Source organism: Geotrypetes seraphini, chromosome 8 (genome assembly GCF_902459505.1).
Source record: "Geotrypetes seraphini chromosome 8, aGeoSer1.1, whole genome shotgun sequence".
NCBI classification, from domain to species: Eukaryota; Metazoa; Chordata; class Amphibia; order Gymnophiona; family Dermophiidae; genus Geotrypetes; species Geotrypetes seraphini.
In genome coordinates, this window is record NC_047091.1 from 3,131,910 (window position 1) to 3,157,564 (window position 25,655).

General features: G+C 40.2%; 1 protein-coding gene across 3 annotated transcripts in view; it reads right to left on the reverse strand.

Annotated features, from left to right (window-relative positions):
- The window catches only part of MARK4 (microtubule affinity regulating kinase 4), a 149,023-nt gene that overhangs the window by 21,605 nt on the left and 101,763 nt on the right, over nucleotides 1-25,655 (reverse strand). For all 3 annotated transcript variants that reach the window (XM_033956549.1, XM_033956550.1, XM_033956551.1), the window contains 3 exons: nucleotides 11,521-11,620; nucleotides 6,950-7,059; nucleotides 238-415 (listed from right to left, as the gene is read on the reverse strand). In XM_033956549.1, coding sequence (XP_033812440.1) covers nucleotides 238-415; nucleotides 6,950-7,059; nucleotides 11,521-11,620 — 388 coding nt within the window. The remainder of the gene's footprint in view (nucleotides 1-237; nucleotides 416-6,949; nucleotides 7,060-11,520; nucleotides 11,621-25,655) is intronic.

Here is a 25,655-nt window from a genome sequence, read left to right on the forward strand (position 1 = left end):
ATTATGTGTTGAATTGACACAAAGGCATAAATACGATAGTCTTGAGGTCTTTTTCCTCGTATTTTTGATCATTTTACTATTATTTTTACACTAGTGTTCTCCATATTGTTTCATCTTTAGATTAATATATTGCACACTAAAGCTCCTCCTCTATTTTCTTGAAACTATAAATTTATGCAGAGCTAAGAAAGAGCTGGCTGATGAACCTTTATCAGATTGCAACACAATGTCACTCACAGAAGTCACTGTGCCTTCGTTGCCGGTGGTAGGTAGAAGAGCCACGCTGAGTCTTGCTATGCGAAGTAGATGAAGACGAGGATGATGAGGATTTACTGGTGCCATTGGAGACCTCGCTGGGTGCCCGCACCCGCGCCAAGGACAAGCTGCTGCCTGTCCGTGACTCTCCACTTTCCCCCTGCAAGGGAACACATCTCAGAGATCATGCGTGATTGCAACAAGCACTGCAATGAAAGTTTGCTTTCTTTATTAAGTTTTATCATCAATTTCTGCAAAGGAAGGACAACAAAACAGAAAAACAATCATTTTTAGAAAAAAAACTTTGCAATTTTCAGAATCCTAACAGTTTACAAGTTCATTTTCAAACAGAAAATTCCCATAAGAGTTTCCCTTTGAAAATATGACCCGCAAGGATTACAAGTACATAATGATCCAAAGACCTTGCATCTGCTATTGTGCAAGGAAAGTATGGGGTGAGATTTGAAAATTCTAATTTCTGCAGGTATTTCAATTCCCATAACTCTCTTTTGCCACTGGGACACCCATTTTCTCCATGGATAAAAGTAAGCATGTTGTGAAACTATGCCAAGTAGGGCATAAGCTGATCAATTTTTTAGGTTGATAAACACACCCAGGGCTCAGCTTCTGTGGGCAATAGCTTGCAATTCAGTCTACCACTTCTTTTGGCCTTTCGAGCCAGAAAGTAGAACTGCATACCTGTAAAGGGGTTCTCCATGGACAGTAGGATCATTCTGTCACACAAGTAGTAACATTATAGATGATGGTACCGATCTGGTAAAAATTCCCCACCTACGAAACGTCTAGAAATTTATGTGGCTGCATTGGTGTTCCTGTCCATGGTCAGAAATAGAACCCTAGTATCTAATTGCCTGTCGGTAAAAATTGTGTTTCAACCCTGGGAAATGAAGGGAGGGACTGTGTGGCCAAAGGATTCCACTGTCCTCCAAGAACATCTGTTACATGTATGCAATGCTGCTTTCTCCACGAATAGTGTGGACCATTCAGTCGCACATATAGAGCTTCCCAAGCTCAGGGTTGTCATGACATACAAATAAGAACACAGGAGGAGTGTAGAAAAAGGAAAGCAACATGGTAGTCATGTTGAACCATAACATATAAAAGTCAACAGAAGTGTAAGCCATAAACATGGAAAGAGGAGAACAGTTATAATACAGAATTCAACACAGCCTACAGAGAAAAGAAAAGGAAATGATAAGTCTGGAGTAGAGCTTCCTAATCCAGCCCCTCTTTCCTTTCCCTCTTGCCCCTATCTTGCCTCCACGTTCTTTATGTCTATCGATTAAGCCCTGAACACGTTAGTGAAGTGCAGGCCTAATTTAAGTGTTTCTTTGAAAATGAAGTTCTCTGTTGGAGCTGGTTGCTTGTAGGGGCTGAACACGTTGGTCAGTATTGGAAAGGATAACATGCTCCTGATCTGCCTAATCAAGAAGAGATACTGTACCCTGTGTTGGGAAAGAACAGAAAGGAGTGCAGGGATCCCAATTCAAATCTTAAGAACATAAGCAGTGCCTCCGCCGGGTCAGACCATAGGTCCATCCTGCCCGGCAGTCCGCTCCCGCGGTGGCCCAAACAGGTCACGACCTGTCTGAATCACCAGAAGGGGCTCCCTTGCCACCTTGGTTTCTCATTGAAGTCCTATCTTCCCATCGTAGTCCTAACCCTCCGGTCTTGCACATGCACGACCTGGTTGGGTTTCTATACTTATTTATTACCTGGTTAGCTTTCTATACTTGTGTTACATCCCAGCTCCTCCCTCAGTATCCCACGATCCCTTTATCCCTCAGGAATCCGTCCAATCCTTGTACCGTACTCTGCCTGATCACTTCCTCCGGTAGCGCATTCCAAGTGTCCACGACCCTTTGGGTGAAAAAAACTTCCTTGCATTCGTTTTGAACCTATCTCCCTTCAGTTTCTCCGAATGCCCCCTCGTACTTGTTGTCCCCTTCAGTCTGAAGAATCTGTCCCTATCCACCCTCATGATCTTGAAGGTCTCTATCATATCTCCCCTGAGCCTCCTTTTTTCCAGAGAGAAGAGCCCCAGCCTATCCAGCCTCTCGGCGTATGAGCAGTGTTCCAGCCCTTTTACCAGTTTCGTTGCTCTCCTTTGGACTCTCTCAAGTACCGCCATGTCCTTCTTGAGGTACTTCTACAGGAGTGGGTAGGGTAAGGCCCTCTGTAGGGCTCTGCTTTACACATTCAGGACATTGTTGGGCCACTAAAAGAGGCATAGTAGGAGCAGGAGGAGAAGGGCTGTAGTAAAGTAGAACTATCCTGCATAAATTGTAGTTGATGGATGTATTAATCCACTTGCTCCTTGAAGCAGAAGTGCCTTCTGACAGCTCATATCTTGCTTGATTCCTTCCAGAAAAGTCCAGGTGGTAGGGTGATGCCAGTGAAAGAGAGTCTGCAATCCGTGATGCCAACCTTCCACTGCTGTTTGTGCAACTCCATCTGCAGCTGCCTTGTTCTGATTCCATAGTTCTGGTCTGGACATTGCAGGCATTTATGCCACACAATCGACGCCCTCTGATAAACGTGTGCTCAAAGAAACTTACAAGTTCATCCATATGGCTGTGCGCTAGAATCTCAATGCCTCGGTAAGTTTGGTGACAGGAACAAAAGCTAAGGCAGACAAGCAACGGACACTTTCATGAATGTTGTCATTATTTTGATACTCTGCTTTCATGCCAATTTCATTCACTTTCCTCAGAACGCTTATCTGGAATACCCTCCCCCTATATATCAGAAACATCAAAGATCTTAACTTATTTAAAATTAATCTAAAAACATATCTCTTCAAATCCTCATTTAACCTTTAGAATAACTTTTCTGCGTACATCTAAACAATTAATACGTCCTCACACATTTTCCCCAACCTAATCGTTTGGTCCTACCCATATCATACCCCTTTCTTCCCTTGAGGAAACAACAATTTGTAACTTTTATTCCCTAATGTCCTCTCCTAATGTTTCTTAGTTCGTCTGTATTGTCAATCTGTCATAGCCCTTTGAAAATTGTTAATGTAAAATAACTTGTTTTACTGTTTTATACTACTATCCTTTTTACTATGTAATTCGCTTAGATTTAATAGGCGAACCATCAAATTTTATTAAACTGGAAACTTGAAAATAACATCTGGGTCAACGTTGCTCCAGGATAAACTTCCTGGAATGCCACCATAGATGCCTTTTCAAAGTCCACCAAAATCTTCTTCGGGAAAACACCTGGGATCAAACCTTTAACCGCCTCCAGCATCTTGTGATATGACTCGGCGCTTTTGTTCTTTATGAGAACATATAAAGCAACCCGATTAAGTCCTTCAGTATAATGAAAATGTATTGAATACAGCTGAAAGAATATTGTACGTATTACTGAAAAAGTGCCATCTGCCAGCCACACATCAGCATGAGCCAAAGCATAACATCACATTGCAATCTAGAATGATGATTCGATTATTGCCATATCCTGAGTCGATTAATATGATATCAGCAAACATCACTGGCATATCAAAATTGTGGTCTTTAGGAATTTCTGGCAAATCAATTCCACCGAATGCTAGGAAGTTCTTCTTTAACGTGTGGTGGACACCCGGAATGCGCTTCCAGAGAGCGTAATAGGGCAGAGAACGGTACTGGGGTTCAAGAAAGGATTGGACAATTTCCTGCTGGAAAAGGGGATAGAGGGGTAGAGATAGAGGATTACTGCACAGGTCCTGGACCTGTTGGGCCGCCGTGTGAGCGGACTGCTGGGCACGATGGACCTCAAGTCTGACCCAGCAGAGGCATTGCTTATGTTCTTATGGGAGAGGAGGAGATAGTGGATGCACTGGATGGACCATTTGGCCTTTATCTGCCATCATGTTTCTAGGTTTCTATAACCATAAAGCTCTATGACCTCACAATGCAGGTGCAAAGAGCCTTAGCCTATAGGAAGAGGAGATGCAAATTTTAAGTGCCTTAGCCAATGTGCTTCCAGAGGGCGTGATAGGGCAGAGTACGGTACTGGGGTTCAAGAAAGGATTGGACAATTTCCTGTGGAAAAGGAGATAGAGGGGTATAGATAGAAGATTACTGCACAGGTCCTGGACCTGTTGGGTCGCCATGTGAGTGGACTGCTGGGCACGATGGACCTCAAGTCTGACCCAGCAGAGGCATTGCTTATGTTCTTCTTACGTTCTTATGTATGTGGCAACCACCAACTTCTTTCGATGTCTAAGAAGACTTCTATTAATGGCTGATCATTTCGGAAGTGCCATTAAAACTGTATCACTGAGTGTTTGTCCTACTGTAGCTCGTGCTGAACTTGGTATTGAACCAATTTCCACTATCTTATCTTTCATTTCTGCAATAGCAGTTTTTGTTTGAGACGTCACTATGTTTCCCTCAAGTGTGTGTTGCGGATTCAGCACTTTCAAAATTCTGTCTTCCATTGTAGTCACCCATGCTTTGCAATGACATTTTACCCATCAAGATACAGTACAGGTAACATTTTCTTGGTGCTGCCAATACTCAGGGCCATCGAACAGTAACACTATGACCTTTTGTGCTTTTCCCAAACACTGCAGACATTATAATGCAACTGATATTTGTAATAGAAGCAACAAATGAACACTCTATGTAAAACGTGACACCCAACGCACATACTGTGGTGGACAACAAGACTAAACTAATCCTTCTAGCGTCCCTTTTTATACGTGTTCCCCGCCAACATCCGGGCTATGTTGACTGATTGGCGCCGATGGCCTGGTCCCAGACACTTCTGACACACCATCATGCGACACTAACACTCTCCTTAAATTAACAAAAGCAACATCCAGGTCATGTTGACTGACTGGCGCCGGCAGCCTAGTCCCAGACACTTTTGACACATCATCATGCGACACTCTAACACTCTCCTTAAATTAAGAAAGATTTTCCTGATTAAGTGACAAGGATTGAAGTGTCATGGGATTAACTGTCTGTATACCGTGGATAAGTAACTCTAGTACAAAACCTTCTACTTCACCCCATATTGTTGGACAGGTTACATTGCTAATTCCCACTTTAAAAATATTAGGTGTCACCTTGGTTACCTATCTATGAGTTGTTTTTAATATTCTTTATTCATTTTCAAAATTACATTAAGTGTTAAAAATATTCATTCAGATTAACATTTACTACCTCACTTACAAACAATCATTGATATATTACATAAAAACATATCCCTTTCCCATCCCACCCACCCTCATATTCCATCATCATATAAAACATGTAATAATAAAATTCCCCCTTCCCTACACCTTAAATCGATAACTCATAACATCTGATCAGATCTTTTAGATCTTTGCAGAAACATATGTGAACTCTAATAAAGAGCAAATTAGATTACGCCAACTCTGCCACAATGCATGTCAAAAGACTTCAATCTATCTCGTATTTAGCTCTTATGGTTATTACTGGTGCTAAGCTCTTTGGCAGCATTTATTTACTACTGAAAGAAATGCATTGGTGTAAATTTCAGATGCAGTTTAAATTGTTAAGGTTTTTTACTCAGGACAACCACAATATTTGTGAAACTTGCTCACTCCCAATTGTCCTTTGAGGTCATTAAGGTCTAAGAATCAAACCTACTTGGTCATTCTACCAACATGTTTCTTTTATCTGTCATCATATATATATATTTTTTTTTTGTAAATCTTTATTCATTTTTATATGTACAATAAGTTTGATAATACATAAACACATTTGCACATTGAGAGTATCACTTAATATTCAATAATACCAATCATAAAATTTTATCCCCCTCCCTTCCCACCCCTTCATAACAAGTAATTAAATTACTTTATATAAGATGTTGTACTTAAAACATATTTTTATGTTTCTATTAGAGAGAGGAAGAGATAATGGTTACTGTGGATGGGTCATTTGGCCTTTATCTGCCATCATGTTTCTATCAGGGAAGGATTTGACTCCCCAAGAGGGTTTGCCTTCTTTTTACTTAACTCCTGCTTTAAGGAACTCCCTTCCAGCTCATCTCCACTTGGGAGACTAATTGAAAAAAATTAAGAAGGATTTAAAGACATTATTTTAACTTAGCATTTTAAATTGATAGGTCTTCTAATTGCACTTCCATCCTCCCAGTCTCTGGAAAATACTCTGTTTTAATTATTTTATTTTGTATAGATTGCATGTTTATTATGCTGGACCTGAAACTGTAAACCATTTTGTTAGAGATGGTATATCAAATGCCATAAATAAATAACAGGTACATTTATCAGAGCTCTACATCTTTAGAGCCATCCAGCACTGTTGGTCGCCGTAAATTTGGACCGCTATAGTCCCTCTCTAAACATGCCCAAAACACACCCCTTGCTGTTTAGACGAGCCACAGCATAGGACTTCCAAATATTCTGCCTTTCAAAAATCGAAATTTGTAAGTTTTAGGATTTTTTTTGCCCATTTTGAGATGTTCACTTGCTTCGAAATTGAGTTTTATCATTACTATTTTTTATGTTCCAGTTTTTCTTACAGAAATTGGAAGTGTAGGTATATAGATGTCTGTCAGGTGGCTAATCCTTTTCACCCTATCCACCTAAGGACATATATTTTGAACAAGGCTGACAAGAATAAAATGAAGGAAGTGGTATGGGGATCCCAAGACCATCTAACTCCTTTAGTCCATTGTTCCTCACCTCATTCTTCCTGCCAAGCAGGAGGTATGTTGCAGTCACTTCATTGTATTTCTGGGTGCTCAGGGCCTCTTGGATCTCATCCCGAGTGTACCCCATTCCCACCATCACATCTGCGGGGAGGGGGGAAAGGAATGTGTAAGAACAAGAATAACAAACAGAAATTACCGTATATACTCGAATATAAGCTGAGATTTGGGGGCCAAAAAATGGGGGTCTCGACTTATATTCAGGTCAGCACCCCCTTCCAGACTTGTTGCAGGTCTCCGCTGGATCTGCTGTAAAGCATGATGAGTGTAAGTGGGCAAAAGAATGGTGGACTAAAGACAGTAACAGGATGTGGGGAAGGGAGAATGTAAGATAGTATTGAAGGGATAAAATGAAAGCACTGAAAGAGGGAGAGGGCAGGTGGAGGGAAAGGATGAGAGACAGCATAGAGAAAGGGGGGAGGAGAAAAGAGTGCATGGAAAGATGGGAATGATGAGAGACCATATGGGAGAAAGAGTGAGAAAGCATGTACTAGAGCAGGACAGGTATATTGCTTTCCAGTTTTGGCCTCTGATAATAATAATAATAATAATAGCTTTATTTTTGTATACCGCCATACCCCGAAGAGTTCTAGGCGGTTCACATTAGTTAGACAGAGATTACAAGTGGTTACATATCAAATTGAACATAGAGTTGCAGACAGCAAAGCGAGAGTAGTTACAAATCGAATTGAATCATGGAGTTGCGAACAGCAAGGAGAGAAGTTGGGGGGAGAGGAGGAGATGGGGGAGGGGAGTAGATCAGAGCTGGGGGAGGGTTGAAGGGGCATTAAGGGTCTTGGTCTTGGAATAGGTGAGTTTTGAGTAATTTTCTAAAGTCGAGGTAGTTGTAGGCCTTGAGGACCATTTGGGCTAGCCAAGGGTTTAGTTTGGCGGCTTGAAAGGCGTAGGTTTTGTCGAGGAATTTTTTTGAGTGGCATAGTTTTAGGGAGGGGAAGGAGAAGAGTTGAATTTTTCGGGAGTTCTTATAGTTGTGGTTAAGGGTGAAGTGAGGGGTGATATAGCTTGTGGATAAACCAAATATTGTTTTGTAGCAAAAACAGGCGAATTTGAATGTGATTCTGGATTCTAGTGAGAGCCAGTGGAGTTTGTGGTAGAAAGGGGTGATATGGTCCCATTTTTTCAGGTTAAATATGAGGCGGACAGCGGTGTTCTGGATCATTCTTAATCTCCTGAGGGTTTTCTTTGTGGAGCTCAAGTAGATGATGTTGCAGTAGTCCAGTATGCTGAGGATGGAGGATTGTACTAAGAGGCGGAATGAAGAGTCATCGAAGTATTTTTTTATGGTGCGGAGTTTCCAAAGTATCGAGATACTTTTCCTGACAGTGATATCAGTGTGTTTCTCGAGGGTTAGATGTTTGTCCAGTGTTACACCCAGTACTTTTAAGGTTTGTTCGAGGGGGAATGTGGATCCTTTTACTTGGATTGTAGTGTCCTTGATTTTGTCTTTGGGGGTTGCTAGGAAGAATTTTGTTTTGTCTGGGTTTAGTTTTAGTCTGTAGGATAGCATCCAGAGTTCTATCTGATTAAGTATGCTTGTGAGGGAGTTAAAGAGTTCTTGAGTGAAACTGGTTAGAGGGATGACTATGGTAATGTCGTCTGCGTAGATAAAGAATTTTAGCTTGAGGCTTTGCAGGAGGTTTCCTAGGGAGGTGAGGTAGATGTTGAACAGGGTGAGGGACAAGGGGGAGCCCTGTGGCACACCGCAGGAGTTTTCCCAGGAGTAGGAGAGAGAATCATTTTTAAATACTCTGTAAGATCTGTTCCGTAGGAACCCGTTGAACCAGTTAAGGGCCTGGCCGGAGATGCCAATGTAGGCAAGGCAGTCTAGGAGAATGTCGTGGTCGACTAGATCGAAAGCACTGCTCAGGTCCAGTTGTAAAATCAGGGCACTGGATCCCAGACTGAAGAGTGTATGTATGTGGTCTAGGAGGGAGGCTATGATTGTTTCGGTGCTGTGATTGGAGCGAAAGCCTGATTGGTTGTCATTAAGGATGTCAAATTTTTCTAGGTATGTGGTAAGTTCGGCGTTTACCACCCCTTCTGCTATTTTGGTGAAGAGCGGGATACTTGCGATAGGTCTGTAGTTGGATGGGGTGCTTGATGGTTCTTTCTTGTTTTTTATGATGGGAGTTATTGAGATGTGGCCTTGTTCTGCTGGGAAACTGCCAGTGATTAGTAATAGGTTTACCCATGCTAACATATTGGCTTTAAAATGTATTGGCGCAGTTTTCATAATGTTGGGGGGGCAGGTATCCAGTCTGCAGAAGGAATTTGAATATTTGTTAAAATATGTGTTGAAGGTTGGCCAGTCAATATTTGAGAATTGATTCCAGCTTAGGTCTGTTCTGGATCCTGGGTCTAGTTTGGGCCTGTCTGAGTTTGGAAGGATAGGGAAGTCCCCGTGGGGGCTGGCTGGGGCGGATATTGATGATCTTAATTTTTGAATCTTTGTGTTAAAGAAGTCTGCAAGGGTGTTAGCGGTTAGGGTGGATTCGTTAACGCAGGTGTCGGTGAGAGTTTCAAGGTTGTAGAGGTCGTTGACCAGTTTGAAAAGGTTGCTGCTGTTGTTTGTAACATTTCCAATTTTGTGGGCATAGAAGTTTTTTCGTTTGTCCTTGGTGAGGTTTTTGTAGTTTTTTAGTTTAAGTCTCCATTTAGCCCTGTGTTCTTGGGCACCAGATTTAATCCATTGTCTTTCTGACCTTCTTAGGTCTCTTTTTGCCTGTAGTAATTCCGAATCAAACCAACCGTCCTGGATTGGAGATCTAATTCTGGGTGATTTTAAGGGGGCAATTTTGTCTAAGATAATTGTACTGTCTTTGATCCAAGAGGTCATGATTTGGTCCGTTTCTTCATTTTGTTTTGAGAGAGATTCGTAGAGGGGCCAGAATTCAGCCGGGTCGATTTTACCTCTAGTGGTGTGAGTTTTGGTGTTTTTTGATATTCTGTTTCTATTGGCTTTTTGTTGGCATTGGATGGAGAAGTGGCATAGTTTGTGGTCGGACCATAGGGAGTCTGTCCAGATATCATGTTTCCAGTAAAATTTTGGGGTGGATGGGTTTTTGGCGGAGAATGTTACTAGGTCTAATTGATGGCCTCTTTGGTGGGTTGTGATGGGCGGGGGCTTGAAGTAGCCTAGTTGCGAGATTAGTAACCAAAAGTCGGATATGTCTGGAAGGTCTGTTTGCTCTAGGTGGATGTTGATGTCTCCACATAGGAGGCTGTATGGACTTGCTAAAGAGTTGGAAAGTAGAAATTCGGCGAAGTCGTCCTTGGCTAGGGTCCATTTTTTGGGAGGGATGTAACACAGCGTGATTGTTAGGGGGGAGGCTAAGGATTTTGAGGTTAGGGAGGCTAGTATTTCAAGGTTGGGGGAGGATTTGGTGTTGAGTGTGGTGCAATTTAGGTGGTCTTTGAAGATTATTGCGAGTCCACCTCCTCTTCCCCAGGTTCTGGCTAGGGACAAGATCTTGAAGCCTGGAGGAAGACAGTCTTTGATAATGATATCTGTGTCTGAATGCAGCCAGGTTTCGGTGAGTAGAACGATGTCAGGATTGGTTTCGGTGAGCCAGTCTTTAATAAGGATGGATTTATTTCTCATCGATCTTATGTTAAGGTAGAAACCTTGCAGGTTCTGGAAGTTGGTGGGGTCGATTGGACAATAGTGGGAGTAAGTTAGTTTTTTCAGTGATCTTTGATTTTTTAAGCGAGGTTTGGTTGGTCTGTGGGGTGGTGGGGGATTGGGGGGTGGACTTGTGTTTGGGTAATCGTGTGGGGAGTGGAGTGTGGGTGTATGAGATTTGGATTTTACCGTGCGGTATGAGAAGTAGAGGACTGGGATGTGAGTGGAGTATATTGGGTCAGCTGTGCAGATCCTGATGGTGATGAGGTAAAGTATGAGCAGTATAGCACATTGGTGAGGGATTGGCCAGGCCATATTGTTGCACTAGATTTATTTATTTATTAAATTATTTCAAAAAATGTTTTATTTTTTTTTTATTTTTTATTTATTTATTTATTTTATTTTACTTCTACGGGCTTATAGGGTTTTTTGTTTTTTTTTTTTTAATTTATGCGGGCTTATTGGGTTGAAAGGAATTGCAAAGCTGGAGAAGGCAGAAGGGACAGCAGTGTAGTTACAAGCTGGAGAAGCTGTTACGTACTGTTGTATAATTGCTTATGATAATCACTTCCCCAGTACATTTTTCTACCTGAAGCCTCTTAGTGTAACTTGTCCTAAATTAAACTGGACCAGATATGTTCCAAAGGGTAGCAAAGTGTCCCATGTAAAAGACACATTACAATTCGTTAACTATGGTCAAAATTGTATAGGTTGTCTTATGGAAACATCTATCAAATCCAAAGTCATTCACTGGGGTTTTTTGAAATGTCCTTAACTCCCACCATATTTATCCCACAGTTTCCTCACTGTGACATAATCAGTCACCCTAGTCCTCCAGCTTCAATAGCAGTCTCTTTTCTACCCTATCTTGTAAAGGAACTGGGAGGGATTGTATCACGTACCAATACGTTTAGTGTCTCCAAAGTCTTCCTCTGGCTCTCTGTATGGCTTCAGGTCGTCTCCCTCATAACCAATGTTTATCCATTTGTCTTTCATGATTTGCTTTGAAGAAAACAGAACAAGAGATTATGAAAGTCTGCAACGAGTCACTCATCAAAGGTATTCCCTCCATGTCACTCTATCATTGGCGAGGCAATTTTATTTCTTCTATATCACCATGTCATAAGGGCTTAGGAAGAAAGACCATCTCCAGACATTCCTATCTTTTCTATAGTACCACAATAGATAGTCTAAAATGGACCAACACAATAGATAATAAAGCCTAAAATGGAGAAACCAGTCTATACAGTAGTTACATACAAGTTACCAGTCTCCCTTACACCCCAATTATGTTTAGAGAGGCAAAAATTCATTTCATTGCTGTTTTGAGCTGATGCACTTCACACTTGGATTCTACCTGTAGATTTTTTTTATTCCACTATTGTTTTTGTCTCCAATACCTCCTTTGGAAAGGCATCCATTATCCTTTCCATGATAAAACATTTCCTGAGATTGAGTTTGCAGCTACCTCATTTATGTTTTGGTACAAATCCAGCACCAATGTGGTCGCTTTTCTCTGGACTTTCTATAGCCTTTTTATATCCTTATTTAGATATGGCCTCGAAAACTGAATACAGCTTTTCAGGTGAAGCTTTGCCAATAACCTGTACAGCAGCATTATCAATCCCTCCTTTCTGCTGATTATGCTTCTCTATGTGCCTAGCATCCTTAGATTTGGCCACCTTCAGATCCTCAAACATTATCAAAGGCAGCAACATTTCAAAATGATTGAGTGTGCCAAACACAATATAAATTACTTCTCCCTGGATTCAATGAAGGAACTTTCTCTCTAGTATATTGGTGGTGCTCAGCACCCACAGAGCTAACTCCTATGGACACTGTTATTCCAAGGTCTCTCTTCTGGTTCATGCATTTTGGACGCTGAAATCTTCTATCACATATAGCTCTTTGAGATTTCTGTGTCCAAAATGCATCATCATCACTTTGTATTTCTTCATATTAAAGCTTAATTGCTAAGTATATGACCAGTCTTCCAATTTTTGAAAATCACTTCTTATGCTGTCTGTTTCTTCAGGCATGCCTTTTCTATTGCAGATTTTCATGGCATCTGTAACTAGACAAACTTTTCCTTCTAACCCCTTGGCAATATCACTTACAAAGATATTGTTCAGGACCAATCTTGAGGCACTCCACTCCACTCCTCATCTTTTTTCCTCCAAGTGAATTCCAATTTATCGCCACCCTCTATCTTCTCTCAGTCAACCAACTTCTAACCCTGTGCACCAACTTGAGTCGTACCTCCAGGCCAATCAGTTTATTCATGAACCTTCTATGAGGACAATATCAAAGGCTATTTTAAAATTCAATTAGATCACATCCAGTGTATTCTCTAATTCTGGTTCTCTATTCTCCCAATTTAAGAAAAAAAAATTTAGATTGTTTTGACAAGATCTGCCTATAGTAAAACCATGGTGCCTCAGATCTTGCAACTTACTAGATTGTAGAAAGCTTACTATCTCGCTATATCTCATTGAGGAGCTCAATTTTCAAAGCAATTTTCAGGATTAAAAGTGTTTTCCTTCTTAAATTATCTGTCTTGAAAATTTATATCGCATAAAACCTAAGCGGTTTACATGTGGTTAAAAATTTCAGTACAATGTAACTAGGGGCTTGATATTCAGCCTGTGGCATGGATGATGTGAGTATGGCTGCTGACCCAGAAGTTAACCAGGCTCTGACTGATATTTAAACTGGTGCCCGGTTAATTCACGGCACAAAGTTAGGACAGTTGTTTTGCTGTCCTAACTTTATGAAATTACTTAGCCATTTTGTGATAGAAAATTACTGCTAACTGGCCAAGTTTCCATTCCGCCATATCTCTGTTCCCAGATCACCCACTAGCTGGTTTTGCAAAGACGGTTAGAGGGGATATTCAGTAGCAGTATATCAGTGTAACACTATTTGATTAAGTGCAGCTGAATATTCTGTATTGTCTCATAAGTTACAGTATACCCATTAAAAAATACATGATAACTGAATCTCAAATATTATCTTTACAATCATTTACTACATCGGTTGTAAAGGATTCCCACGTAGTTCATTCAAAGTTTGAAATGTTTGAAAACTTACTGAGAGTAAAAAAAAACTGCATTTAGTTAATTTTCCAAGGACTCATTTATTACTACCAGAAATACTATTGAGGAAATTTTTAAAGGAAATCCTTGGTTTAGCTAACACACATTCATTACCTAGAAGAAATTGCCCCCACAGAATTCGACCTCACTGGTTTTTTGGAAGACTCACAAGATCCTATTTTGACTAGAGCAACTTTGCTTGTAAAATGTTCCAATGAGTCTGACAAAATACTGATTTAAAAAACTTATTTTCAAAATTAAAAAAAGAAGTTCTGTGGAGACAATGTTTTAGTATTCTCGGATGTTGCCAAGGCAACCCAGTTTAAAAGAAAGGTGTTTCTGTCATTAAAATCACGAGTCTTGGCACTAGAAGCATCCTTCTATTTAAAATTCCCATGTAAATGTCTAATAAAATATCAGGATAAGGATTACATTTTTGATAGTTCAAGAAACTCATAAAGTTGAAGGCTGATAACTACTTTCTTTTTTTGGAGTTAATTGAAAGATAATAGTGAGAATTAAGGAATTTAAAATTTATTTGTAAAATTATTGGATTAAGATTTATTACTATTATTGAATTTCTTAATTACTGATTGTAAATTTTCCTTTAGGTATGATGATAATCTCCCTTATAAGTGGGCTTGATGGAAAATAATGATGTTGTAAAATTGCTATCTCAAATTTTGTTTTGTTAAAAATTCCATTCCTGTACTTTGTGTAAATGATAATTTTGAAAATTATAATTAAAAAAAAATATAGGATTAGATTAACTTGTATCTTCTTTGATATTTCTGGGCCGTAGACTGTAAAGTCTGGTATTGTCCCAGGTTCCAAATGCTGAAGTTGCCGTCCAAGCTCACTCCAGCCTATTGTTTGCAGGATATCTACCGTAAAGTCTGGCCAGTAACATCCTCATATTCCACATTAGTGGAGTTCACATTTATGCCCTCCTCAGCCCATTCTACACCGAATCACGATATATGGAACTCAGATTATGTAGGTCTGTCCAATACTGGCCTTAGTTCTTTAATTTACAGCCTTTGTTTTCTCATTAGAGATTCTCTTATTTTTATCTCGCACTTTTTTTGAATTTCATTACCATTTTACGCTCCACCACTTCCCTTGGGAGGGCATTCCAGGGAAATGTGGGGAGTATATCGAGCATTAATGAGGTAAAAGATGGGGAGGGGCATAATCAAAAAAAACGTCTAAGTCCCCTTTTGGCCTAAGGACTTAAACGTTGAAAGCAGAAGCAGGGAAAATGTTATAATAAAAAAAAACGTCCAAAAGGAGGTTTTTTTTGATAATGGCCTGCCTCTACGTTCAGCTGTTTAAACGCCCAGACCACCACTATGTCTACACTTATACTCTATAATCAACCCCCAAAAAAAGCCTAAGCTCCAAACGTCCAAAACAAGAGCTTTTAGGCGAAGGAGGAGCCAGTCCTTCGCCTAAAAGCTGGATTCTGTAACCAGTGTCTGTCAAAAACAACACCGGTTACAGAATCCACCCCCCTCCCACGACATCGGGGCAAGAGGGAGTCCAAGCCCTCTTGCCCCACGGTCCCCCCCCAAACCCCCGATTACATTCGGGGCAGGAGGGAGCCCAAGCCCCCCTGCCCCACGGCCTCCCCCGAACCCCCTTACTTAACGTGGATCTCGACATCTTTTCATGGGTGTTGGCAAATAGATTGGTGTCTCATCTACCTCTGCTTATAGAACAGGTTGGTTTTGTGTGAGGCTGCCAGTCTGTCCTACATGTCTGTAAAGTTTTGGCTGCATTGGTGATTGGCAGGTAACAGCAATAGTAATAATAGCAAGTCTAGATGCAGATAAGGCCTTTGATCAGGTGGAGTGGTATTTTCTTTTTCCTACATTGTCTCACATGGACTTCTCTGGATGGTTCTTGGATTGTTTACACTTTTATATGCTGGCCCTCATGTCGGTAACAAAAATCTCATGCACGAATACAGGATGTCTGGGGCGGTACTTGGAGAGACTTCCCAGGAAAGGGACTTGGGAGTTCTGATCGACAAGTCGATGAAGCCGTCCACGCAATGTGCGGTGGCGGCAAAAAGGGCAAACAAAATGCTAGGAATGAAAAAGAAGGGGGATCACGAACAGATCAGAGAAGGTTATCATGCCACTGTACCGGGGCATGGTGTGCCCTCACCTGGAGTACTGCGTCCAGCACTGGTCGCCATACATGAAGAAGGACACGGTACTACTCGAAAGGGTCCAGAGAAGAGCGGCCAAGATGGTTAAGGGGTTGGAGGAGCTGCCGTACAGTGAAAGATTAGAAAAACTGGGCCTCTTCTCCCTCGAACAGAGGAGAATGAGAGGGGACATGATCGAAACATTCAAGGTACTGAAGGAGATAGACTTAGTAGATAAGGACAGGTTGTTCACCCTCTCCAAGGTAGAGAGAACGAGAGGGCACTCTATAAAGTTGATTCCGTACAAAAGTAAGGAAGTTCTTCTTCACCCAGAGAGTGGTAGAAAACTGGAACACTCTTCCGGAGTCTGTTATAGGGGAAAACACCCTCCAGGGATTCAAGACAAAGTTAGACAAGTTCCTGCTGAACCGGAATGTAGTCAGGTAGGGCAGGTCTCGGTTAGGGTGCTGGTCTTTGACCAGAGGGCTGCCACGTGAGCGGACTGCTGGGCATGATGGACCACTGGTCTGACCCAGCAGCGGCAATTCTTATGTTCTTAATTTTTACATTTATAACACTTTGTGACCACAAAATGAACATTTAGATTCCACCTTTTTGTATTTTTGACATGGTATGTGACGTTTTCACCAATCTTCTACTGTAAAGTACAGAGGACATTTGTTTCTTTATACAGTATATAATCCAAAATTTTGTTGTATCTGATCTCACAGTGGTATGTCTTTTTGATACTAGCATTATACTGACATCTAGTGGAAACATTTTAAAGTGCACTTTTGAGCATACCTCACAGGTGTATTTATCATAGAAGCAATTTAGGCTAAGACCAGTTAATCAACATAATTTATGTGCATTTTTGTGTGTATATTTTTATACACAATTTTTAGCTCATAATATTTGTTTTAGTTACCTTTGTATTTTGACCTTTGTCATTAGACTAGAATTGAAATTACATTAGAAAGATATTTAATAATTTTTTACGTACACTATTTGTTTTTTAGGGATCAGTCTTATTTTTATACTATTTTATTATCATTTTATTTTATTTTATTTTTATTGAATTTTCAAATTTAAATTTATACAAGTGTCTGCTTGCTATAGAAACTCAGATAAGTATTAAGGAAATTTACAACTAAACATTATAAGATATATCTTTCTTAAACCACGAATAAAGGGGGCGAACGCCCAAATCAGAAGGAACATAAGAATTGCCGCTGCTGGGTCAGACCAGTGGTCTATAGTGCCTGGCAGTCTGCTCACGCGGTGGCCTCCAGGTCAAAGATCAGTGCTCTAAATGAGTCCAGTCTCACCTGTGTATGTTCCAGTTTAGCAGGAACTTGTCCAACTTCATCTTGAATCCCTGGAGGGTGTTTTCCCCTATAACAGACTCTGGAAGAGCGTTCCAATTTTCTACCACTCTCTGGGTGAAGAAGAACTTCCTTACGTTTGTACGGAATCTATCCCCTTTCAACTTTAGAGAGTACCCTCTCGTTCTCCCTACCTTGGAGAGGGTGAACAATCTGTCTTTATCTGCTAAGTCTATTCTCTTCAGTATTTTGAATGTTTCGATCATGTCCCCTCTCAGTCTCCTCTTTTCAAGGGAGAAGAGGCCCAGTTTCTCCAGTCTCTCACTGTACGGCAACTCCTCCAGACCCTTAACCATTTTAGTCGCTCTTCTTTGGACCCTTTTGAGTAGTACGGTGTCCTTCTTCATGTATGGCGACCAGTGCTAGACGCAGTACACCAGTTGAGGGCGCACCATGGCCCGGTACAGCGGCATGATAACCTTCTCTGATCCGTTCGTGATCCCCTTCTTAATCATTCCTAGCATTCTGTTCGCCCTTTTCGCCGTCACTGCGCATTGCGTGGAAGGCTTCATCAACTTGTCAATCTGAACTCCCAAGTCTCTTTACTGGGAGGTCTCTCCAAGTACCGCCCCCGACATCCTATATTCATGCATGAGATTTTTGTTACCGACATGCATCACTTTACACTTATCCACGTTGAACCACATTTGCCATGTCGATGCTCATTTCTCAAGCTTGATTATGTCACATTGCAGATCTTCGCAATCCCCCTGTACCTTCACTACTCTGAATAACTTCATATCGTCCGCAAATTTAATCACCTCACTCATCTTACCAATGTCCAGATTGTTTATAAAGATGTTGAAGAGCATGGGTCCAAGCACCGAGTCCTGTGGCACCCCACTGGTGACGCTCTTCCAGTCTGAGTATTGTCCATTTATCCCCACTCTCTGTTTCCTATGCTCAAACCAGTTTTTAATCCACGTAAGTATTTCACCCTCAATTCCATGGTTCGCAATTTTTCTAAGTAGTCATTGTTTATTGTTTATTGTTTATTTATTTATTTGATTAAACGCCTTATCGATTCTACAAAGCGTTGTACATAATAAAAAAAATTTTTCCTTTTGACAAACAATATTACAATTAAAACATACTGCAGATGAACTATAATACACTCAAAGTTATTGTGGGCGGACGAACAAAAGACACACAAGGTAAAGAGGGGAGAAATACAATAGTTATAGTAAATGGAAGAGACATTAATGGAAAAAACAAAAGGGTAGGGAGATTAATTAAAAAAAAAAAAAAAAAAAAGTAAAAAGAAAGATTAAAATTAAGACGTCAGTTAAAATTAAATTTAAGATAGAGTAAAACTTCAGTTAAAAGCATCTTTAAATAGAAAGCATTTTAATTTGCTTTTGAATGATGTTAGATTATTTTCTATTTTTAAATACAACGGAAGAGAATTCCAGATTGTTGGGGCTGTTACTGAAAAAATGGTAGTACGACGTGTACCAATCATCTTCAATGAAGGGATATTAAGGTTAGATTGGGTTATGGATCTCAAAGATCTTAGTGAGTCATAGGGGAGTCATTCATGTGGAACCTTGTCGAACGTCTTCTGAAAATCCATATTTACAATGTCGACTGGGTCACCCTTGTCTATCTGCCTGTTTGCTCCCTCGAAGAAGTGCAGCAAGTTCGTCAAACAAGAATTGCCTTTGCTGAAACCGTGCTGGCTGGTCGTCATCAGATCGTGTCCATCACGGAGATTAATGATGTGGTTCTTTATCAGCGCCTTTACCATCTTTCTCGTATCTCCCCTTGAACCTTTTTTGAAGACTGGCGTAACATTCGCCACATTCCAGTCTTCCAGAATCTTTCCCGATTTGATTGACAGATTGGCTATTAGTTGAAGCAGTTTAGCTATAGTCCCTTTCAGTTCCTTGATGACCCTCGGATGGATGCCATCTGGTCCCGGGGATTTATCGCTCTTAAGCCTATCGATCTGCCTGCAAACCTCTTCTAGACTGACCGTCAACCCTGTCAGTTTCCCGTCTTCGTTTCCAGCATATAGCCTGATGGGTTCCGGTATGCTGTGTATATCCTGTTTGGTAAATACAGACGCAAAAAATGTGTTCAATTTGTCGGCGATTGCTTGGTCCTCCTTTGGCACTCCCTTTATTCCATGGTCATCCAATGGTCCCACTGCTTTCTTCGCGGGTCATTTCCCCTTAATATATCAAAAGAACGGCTTGAAGTTTGACTCCTTGGCTATTTTTTCCTTGTAGTCTCTTTTGGTCCCTTTTACCGTCTTATGGCACCTGCATTGATGGTGTTTGTGCTTATTCCAGTTTTCGTCCGTTCTTGACCTTTTCCATTCCTTAAACGAAGTTTTCTTGTCTCTGATCGCTTCCTTCACCTCTACAGAGAGTCACGCTGGCTCCTTGTTCTTTTTCCTCTTGGATCCCTTTTTGAAACGCGGTATATATAGATTTTGTGCCTCAATGACTGTGCCCTTAAAAAGGGACCAAGCTTGCACTAGTGTTTTTACAGTGCTTATCTTCTTCTTAATCTTCTTCCTCACCATGAGTCTCATCTCTTCGTAATTCCCTTTTCGGAAGTTCAGTGCCGTGACAGTCGTTCTGGACTGATGTTTCGCCCCTGCGTCCAGGTCGAAACGGATCATGTTGTGATCGCTGTTTCCCAGCGTCCCTTCTACTTCTACACCTTGTGCTGCTCCTCGCAGTCCATTTAGAATTAAGTCCAGAATTGTATTTCCTCTTGTATTTTCCTTGACAAGTTGTTCCAGGAAGCAATCGCCTACAGCATCCAGGAGCTTGGACTCCCTAGCACAGCCGGAGATGCCTAGATTCCAGTCTATCACCGAATAGTTGAAGTCACCCATGATAACTGTGTTGCCTCCCTTGCTGTTGTGTTTAATCTCGTGCGTTATTTCTCCATCAATTTCTTTGGACTGCCCTGGGGGTCGGTAGTTCTATTAATTTAGGGGGAAAAAAAGGCCTTAACACAATACAACTAAATCAAATTCTATCCATTCAATTTTAAACCTTAATAATCTTCTTTAAGTCTATGAAGGCCTTCAACTAGTCTTATTCATAAAATATATATTTCAAACCACCAAATTTAATAAAGCATTTACAAGGATAAGAGAACCTAAAAAAATGCACCCAAATTCAGAACTTCTTGTCTATAAGAACGAAACACCTTCCTACGCTTCTTTGTTGTTTTAGTTACAACTAGTTATACCCACACCCTATGTCTATAGAAAGGCATCTTTTAATTATAAAAATAAATTTCATCAAATTATTTAAGTCCTGTTCAAAGAGAAACAAAATTATCAAAGTAGATCTCCGAGTAGTTTCTGAAATAGAGTCTTCTAGTATTGCTGAAAGGTTATTTAAATCCAGCTTCTGATGTTCTGTAAAGTATTCTGAATTTGTTTCCAAGTTTTATTTAAAATTTGATAAAACGCTTATATAAAAATTTCAAACCAATGTACACTTATAAAGTGGGTAAATAGAGACCTATAATAAATGGACATTGAACATTACTAACAAGAAGTTAGGGTAAAAGGGTAAACTACAATTTCATTTAAAAAAAAAAAAAAAAAGAAGAGTAAGGGAAAAACATTGAGGGATGGGGTTGCGGGTAGCCAGAAATGGCTTATTTCTGAAAGTCACAAATAATGTGATTATGTAGAGGAATATATGTTTGTTGGTTTGGTGTTTAGCTATAACCCAAAACGTCAGTAAAAAGGAAGCTTTTGAGAGAACTTTTAAATCTATCTAATACAGTTTCTTCTCTAAGGTGGATAGGTAAATGATTCCATTGCTGGGGGGTTGTTACTGAAAAGATTTCAGTTTTCCTTGTATTTATGACCTTTAAGGAGGGAATTGTAAGGAGTTGCTGATTTGTAGATCTTAAGATTTCTTGAAGTAGCGTGAGGAATGAGGAGCTTGTCTAAGAATGCCAGAAATTTTGTCTGTCTGGTTTTAAATGTTAGAAGGGCTAATTTGTAGGAAATTCTACGAGGAACTGGTAGCCAGTGAGCGTTTTTTAGGAGAGGTGTAATGTGGTCATATTTTTTTGAATTAGTAATAATTTTTATTGCTGTATTTTGAACTATTTGTAAACGCCATATTTCTTTTTGGGGTACGCCTTTATAAAGAGAATTACAGTAGAAACATAGAAGATGACGACAGAAAAGGGCTACAGCCCATCAAGTCTGCCCACTCTGCTTACCCACCCCCTGTCTATGCCCTAGTGACCCAATTTCCTTATCTTGACCCTCGTAGGGATCCCACATGGATATCCCATTTATTCTTAAAGTCTGACACGCTGTCTGCCTTGGTCACCTGCACTGGAAGCTTGTTCCAATGATCAACCACTCTCTCTGTGAAGAAATACTTTCTGGTGTCGCCATGAAATTTTCCGCCCCTGAGTTTGAGCGGGTGCCCTCTTGTGGCCGAGGGTCCCTTGAGAAAGAAAATATCATCTTCCACTTCGACACGTCACGTGAGGTACTTAAATGTTTCGATCATGTCTCCCCTCTCCCTACGTTCCTCAAGAGTGTAGAGCTGCAATTTGTTCAGTCTCTCTTCGTACGAGAGACTCTTGAGCCCCAAGATCATCCTGGTGGCCGTCCGTTGAACCGATTCAATTCTGCGCACATCTTTACTGTAATGTGGCCTCCAGAATTGCACACAGTACTCCAGATGAGGTCTCACCATGGCCCTGTACAACGGCATTATGACTTCAGGCTTTCGGCTGACGAAACTTCTATTGATACAACCCAATATCTGCCTTGCCTTAGATGAAGCCTTCTCCACTTGATTGGCAGTTTTCATGTCTGCACTGATGATTACTCCTAAATCTCGTTCTGCTGAAGTCCTAGTTAAAGTTTCTCCGTTCAAGAAGTACGTCCTGCATGGATTTCCGCTTTTGATATGATTAATGAGTGAATTAGGATATTGAGGGCGGCAGGTTCAATACTTTTGAAATGGATCTGATAATTCGTAATTTCAATACAGCAATTCTTGACTACTGTGATGAGCTGGTCATGGTAGCTTAGCTTTTGGTCTATTACAACTCCTAGGATTTTAACTGTTGTAACCACTTGAACTATGGAGTTGTTTAATTTTATGTTCAAATATATTTTATTGAGCTCAACAGGAAAACAAGCAAATGCACAGGGACATGCTCAAGGTATATCAAAGAACCCACAACACCCACAACACCAATTGTCTGTCTGTTTTACGTTCTGCATTGCAGCTTTATCAACAAAATTATATAGCGTTTCCTCACCAGTGGCCAATTGTACTAGGGATTACAATTGTGTGGACTGTGGTTTGAATGGTTTTAAGGAGACGGTCCCTGGAGTATGCTGGAATGTTCTCCCGTTGGAACTAAGACAAGTGGCTACTTTGCTGCAGTTTTGAAAAGGTTTGAAAACAGCCTTATTTGAATGTTGTTTTGTCAAGTGAGGCAAGGTTTTGGGGAACAGGTTTATGATGATTTTTTATCGAGGTTTCTGTGAGGTTGTATGTTTTTACCATTATGGGGTGAGTGGGTTTAGTTTTGGTTTTAAGATGATGCTGGTATGCTGTTCTGTTTGTTTTATGTGCTTGGTTGTATGTTTGTATATTTTATATGGTCTATTTCTATTTCATTATGTATGTAAAGTTGTTACCCACTTAGAATTGTGAGATATGCGAGTTAGAAATATTTAAATAAATAAATAAGCAAGCAAACAAACATTTATATGTTTTAAAGCCACATTGTTATTCAGTAAGCTTTCATCTACCATACTGGTGTCCCATTTTCTTTTTTTTTTTCACAAATGCATGCCATATCCATAACAATTAAGCACTTATAAACATTCATAATCAGTTTATCAATACCCAGAAATACCCCCCTCCCTACCCAACCCTCAATGAAAAGAACAAGGAATCATATAAAGATATACCCACCCTCCCATCCTGTGCAAGTACTATATCAACAACCAAAAAAAACTACAATTTTGCAAAAGACGTCAATGGACTCCACACTAATTTGAATATTTTTGTGTTCCCTGACAAATCCGCATTCATTTTTTCATATTTATACACTAAACATAGATTTGCCCACCAGAAAGTGAAATTAAGACGGTTCCAATTTTTCCAGATATGCGTGATCAACTGCTTAGCTGTTCCCATCATAATTAAGAAGAGTCGGGCTTTATATCTATCCAATGGGGGCAGAACATGCAGCACAGTTCTGCAAACCACTACTTCATACTTCAGAGGGATCGCAGACTCCAAAATATTATTAATATGTCCCCAAATTGACTTCCAAAAATTCAGTATCATAGGACAATAAAACAGTAAATGATCCAGTGTTCCTATATCTAGATGACAGTGCCAGCATCCATTAGACTTAGAACTATCCAACTTATTCATCATAACCGAGGTCCAAAAAGAACGGTGTAACAAAAAAAACAAACATGTTTGTCTCATAGATGCTGACGCTGTACATCTCAACCTCCAAGACCAAATACGTGGCCATCGAGATGCAGAAATATACTGCTTAATCTCAATGCTCCAAATGTCTCTAAGAACGTCATTGGGTTTCTTATTCAGAAGTTCAGATATTAATTTATACCACCTGGCGGCCTGATGCCCTAGGACAGGGGTGTCCAATGTCGGTCCTCGAGGGCCGCAATCCAGTCGGGTTTTCAGGATTTCCCCACTGAATATGCATTGAAAGCAGTGCAAGCACATAGATCTCATGCACATTCATTGGGGAAATCCTAAAAACCCGACTGGATTGCGGCCCTCGAGGACCGACATTGGACACCCCTGCCCTAGGAAATCTGTCTGGAAATAGAGGATCTGTAGAGATTTTTAAAATTTCGCCAATCAGGGAACCCTTTCTGAATGGCCTGCTTCAGCTGAAACCATTTATAAAATTGAGATTTTGAAATGCCAAAAGATTGTTGCAATCCTGAAAAGTCAAGCAATTTACCATTTAATATAACATCTAATGTTCTTATACCTGTCTGCATCCACTCTTTCTAGGCAAGTTTAGACCCGCCAATTTGAATCTTGGAGTTCAGCCATAAGGATTTCTCTATAGGAATTTCAGTTAACTTATTAATACATCTCAAGGTCTTCCAAGTATCCAAAATAATATTATTGTCCTTAACATAACTAGGTAACCTAATATCCAGTATATGAGACAGTCACATCGGGGACATAATTTTCCATTCCAAATGTAGCCAATCTGGAAGATGTTCCATGAGCTCGGGCAAGATCCAATACATACCCTGACGCAGAATATAGGCCTGATGATACCTTTAGAAGTTTGGGGAATTTACCCCACCCTCCACAATTGTTTTTTGTAGAGATACTAAAGCAATTCTGGCAGTTTTACCCAGCCAAATAAATTTGGTAAGAATACTATTCAATTTCTTGTAAAAGGACCCCTGAAAATAAATTGGCAACATACCCATTTGGTAGCAAAATCATCATCTTAACTGTTTGGATTCTCCCCTACCAAGACAGATGTAGCGGGTTCCATTGCTCACACATTTCTGTAACCTTCAGCAATAGAGATTTCTCATTTACTTTCATCCTCTCTTCCAGTGTTTTATAAATCCAGATTCCTAAGTATTTTATCCCCTCTTCTTTCCACATAAAGGGGAATGAATTAAATAGACCCTTTGGGCAATGTACATTTAGCAGAAGAACTTCCGACTTCAATTTATTTTATAGCCTGAAAATTTACCAAATTGGTCAATCAAATTTGGTAAATGTGGAATGGTAGATTCAGGATTTCTCAAATGAAGTAAAATGTCATCTGCATATGCAGAGACTTTGTATTCCCGACCTGCATAAGGAATACCTTGAATCTCCTCTGCTTGTTGAATAGCCAATAACAAGGGTTCCAGTACAATATCAAATAGCAAAGGAGATAATGGACATCCTTGCCTAACTCCTCTCTCTAGTTGAAAACAGTCTGAAAAAGTATTTATATATAATCTGGCAGAAGAGGAGCTATACAAGGTTTGAATCATTTGAATAAATCCAGATCCAACACCAAACCAATTCTTTGCTTGATACATAAAGGTCCATTCTACCCGATCAAAGACCTACTCTGCATCCAAAGATACAGAGAAGGCCAGATCATCCATGGCTTTTGTTAAAGTTAACATGTTGAAAGCCATATTTGAAGAATGTCTATGAGCAACGAACCCTGTTTGGTGCATACCAATAATATAAGAGAGAGCCTTAGCCAAGTCAACAAATGAGTACAAACTATCTCATGTAAAATTAACGAATCACCTGCAAGTAAAACCCACTATTAATAAATTAAGTAATTAATAATTGCTAGTTAATAAATGACTAACTAATATTGACCCCATAAAATTAACGTTTACAATCAATCCAATCTTTATAAAT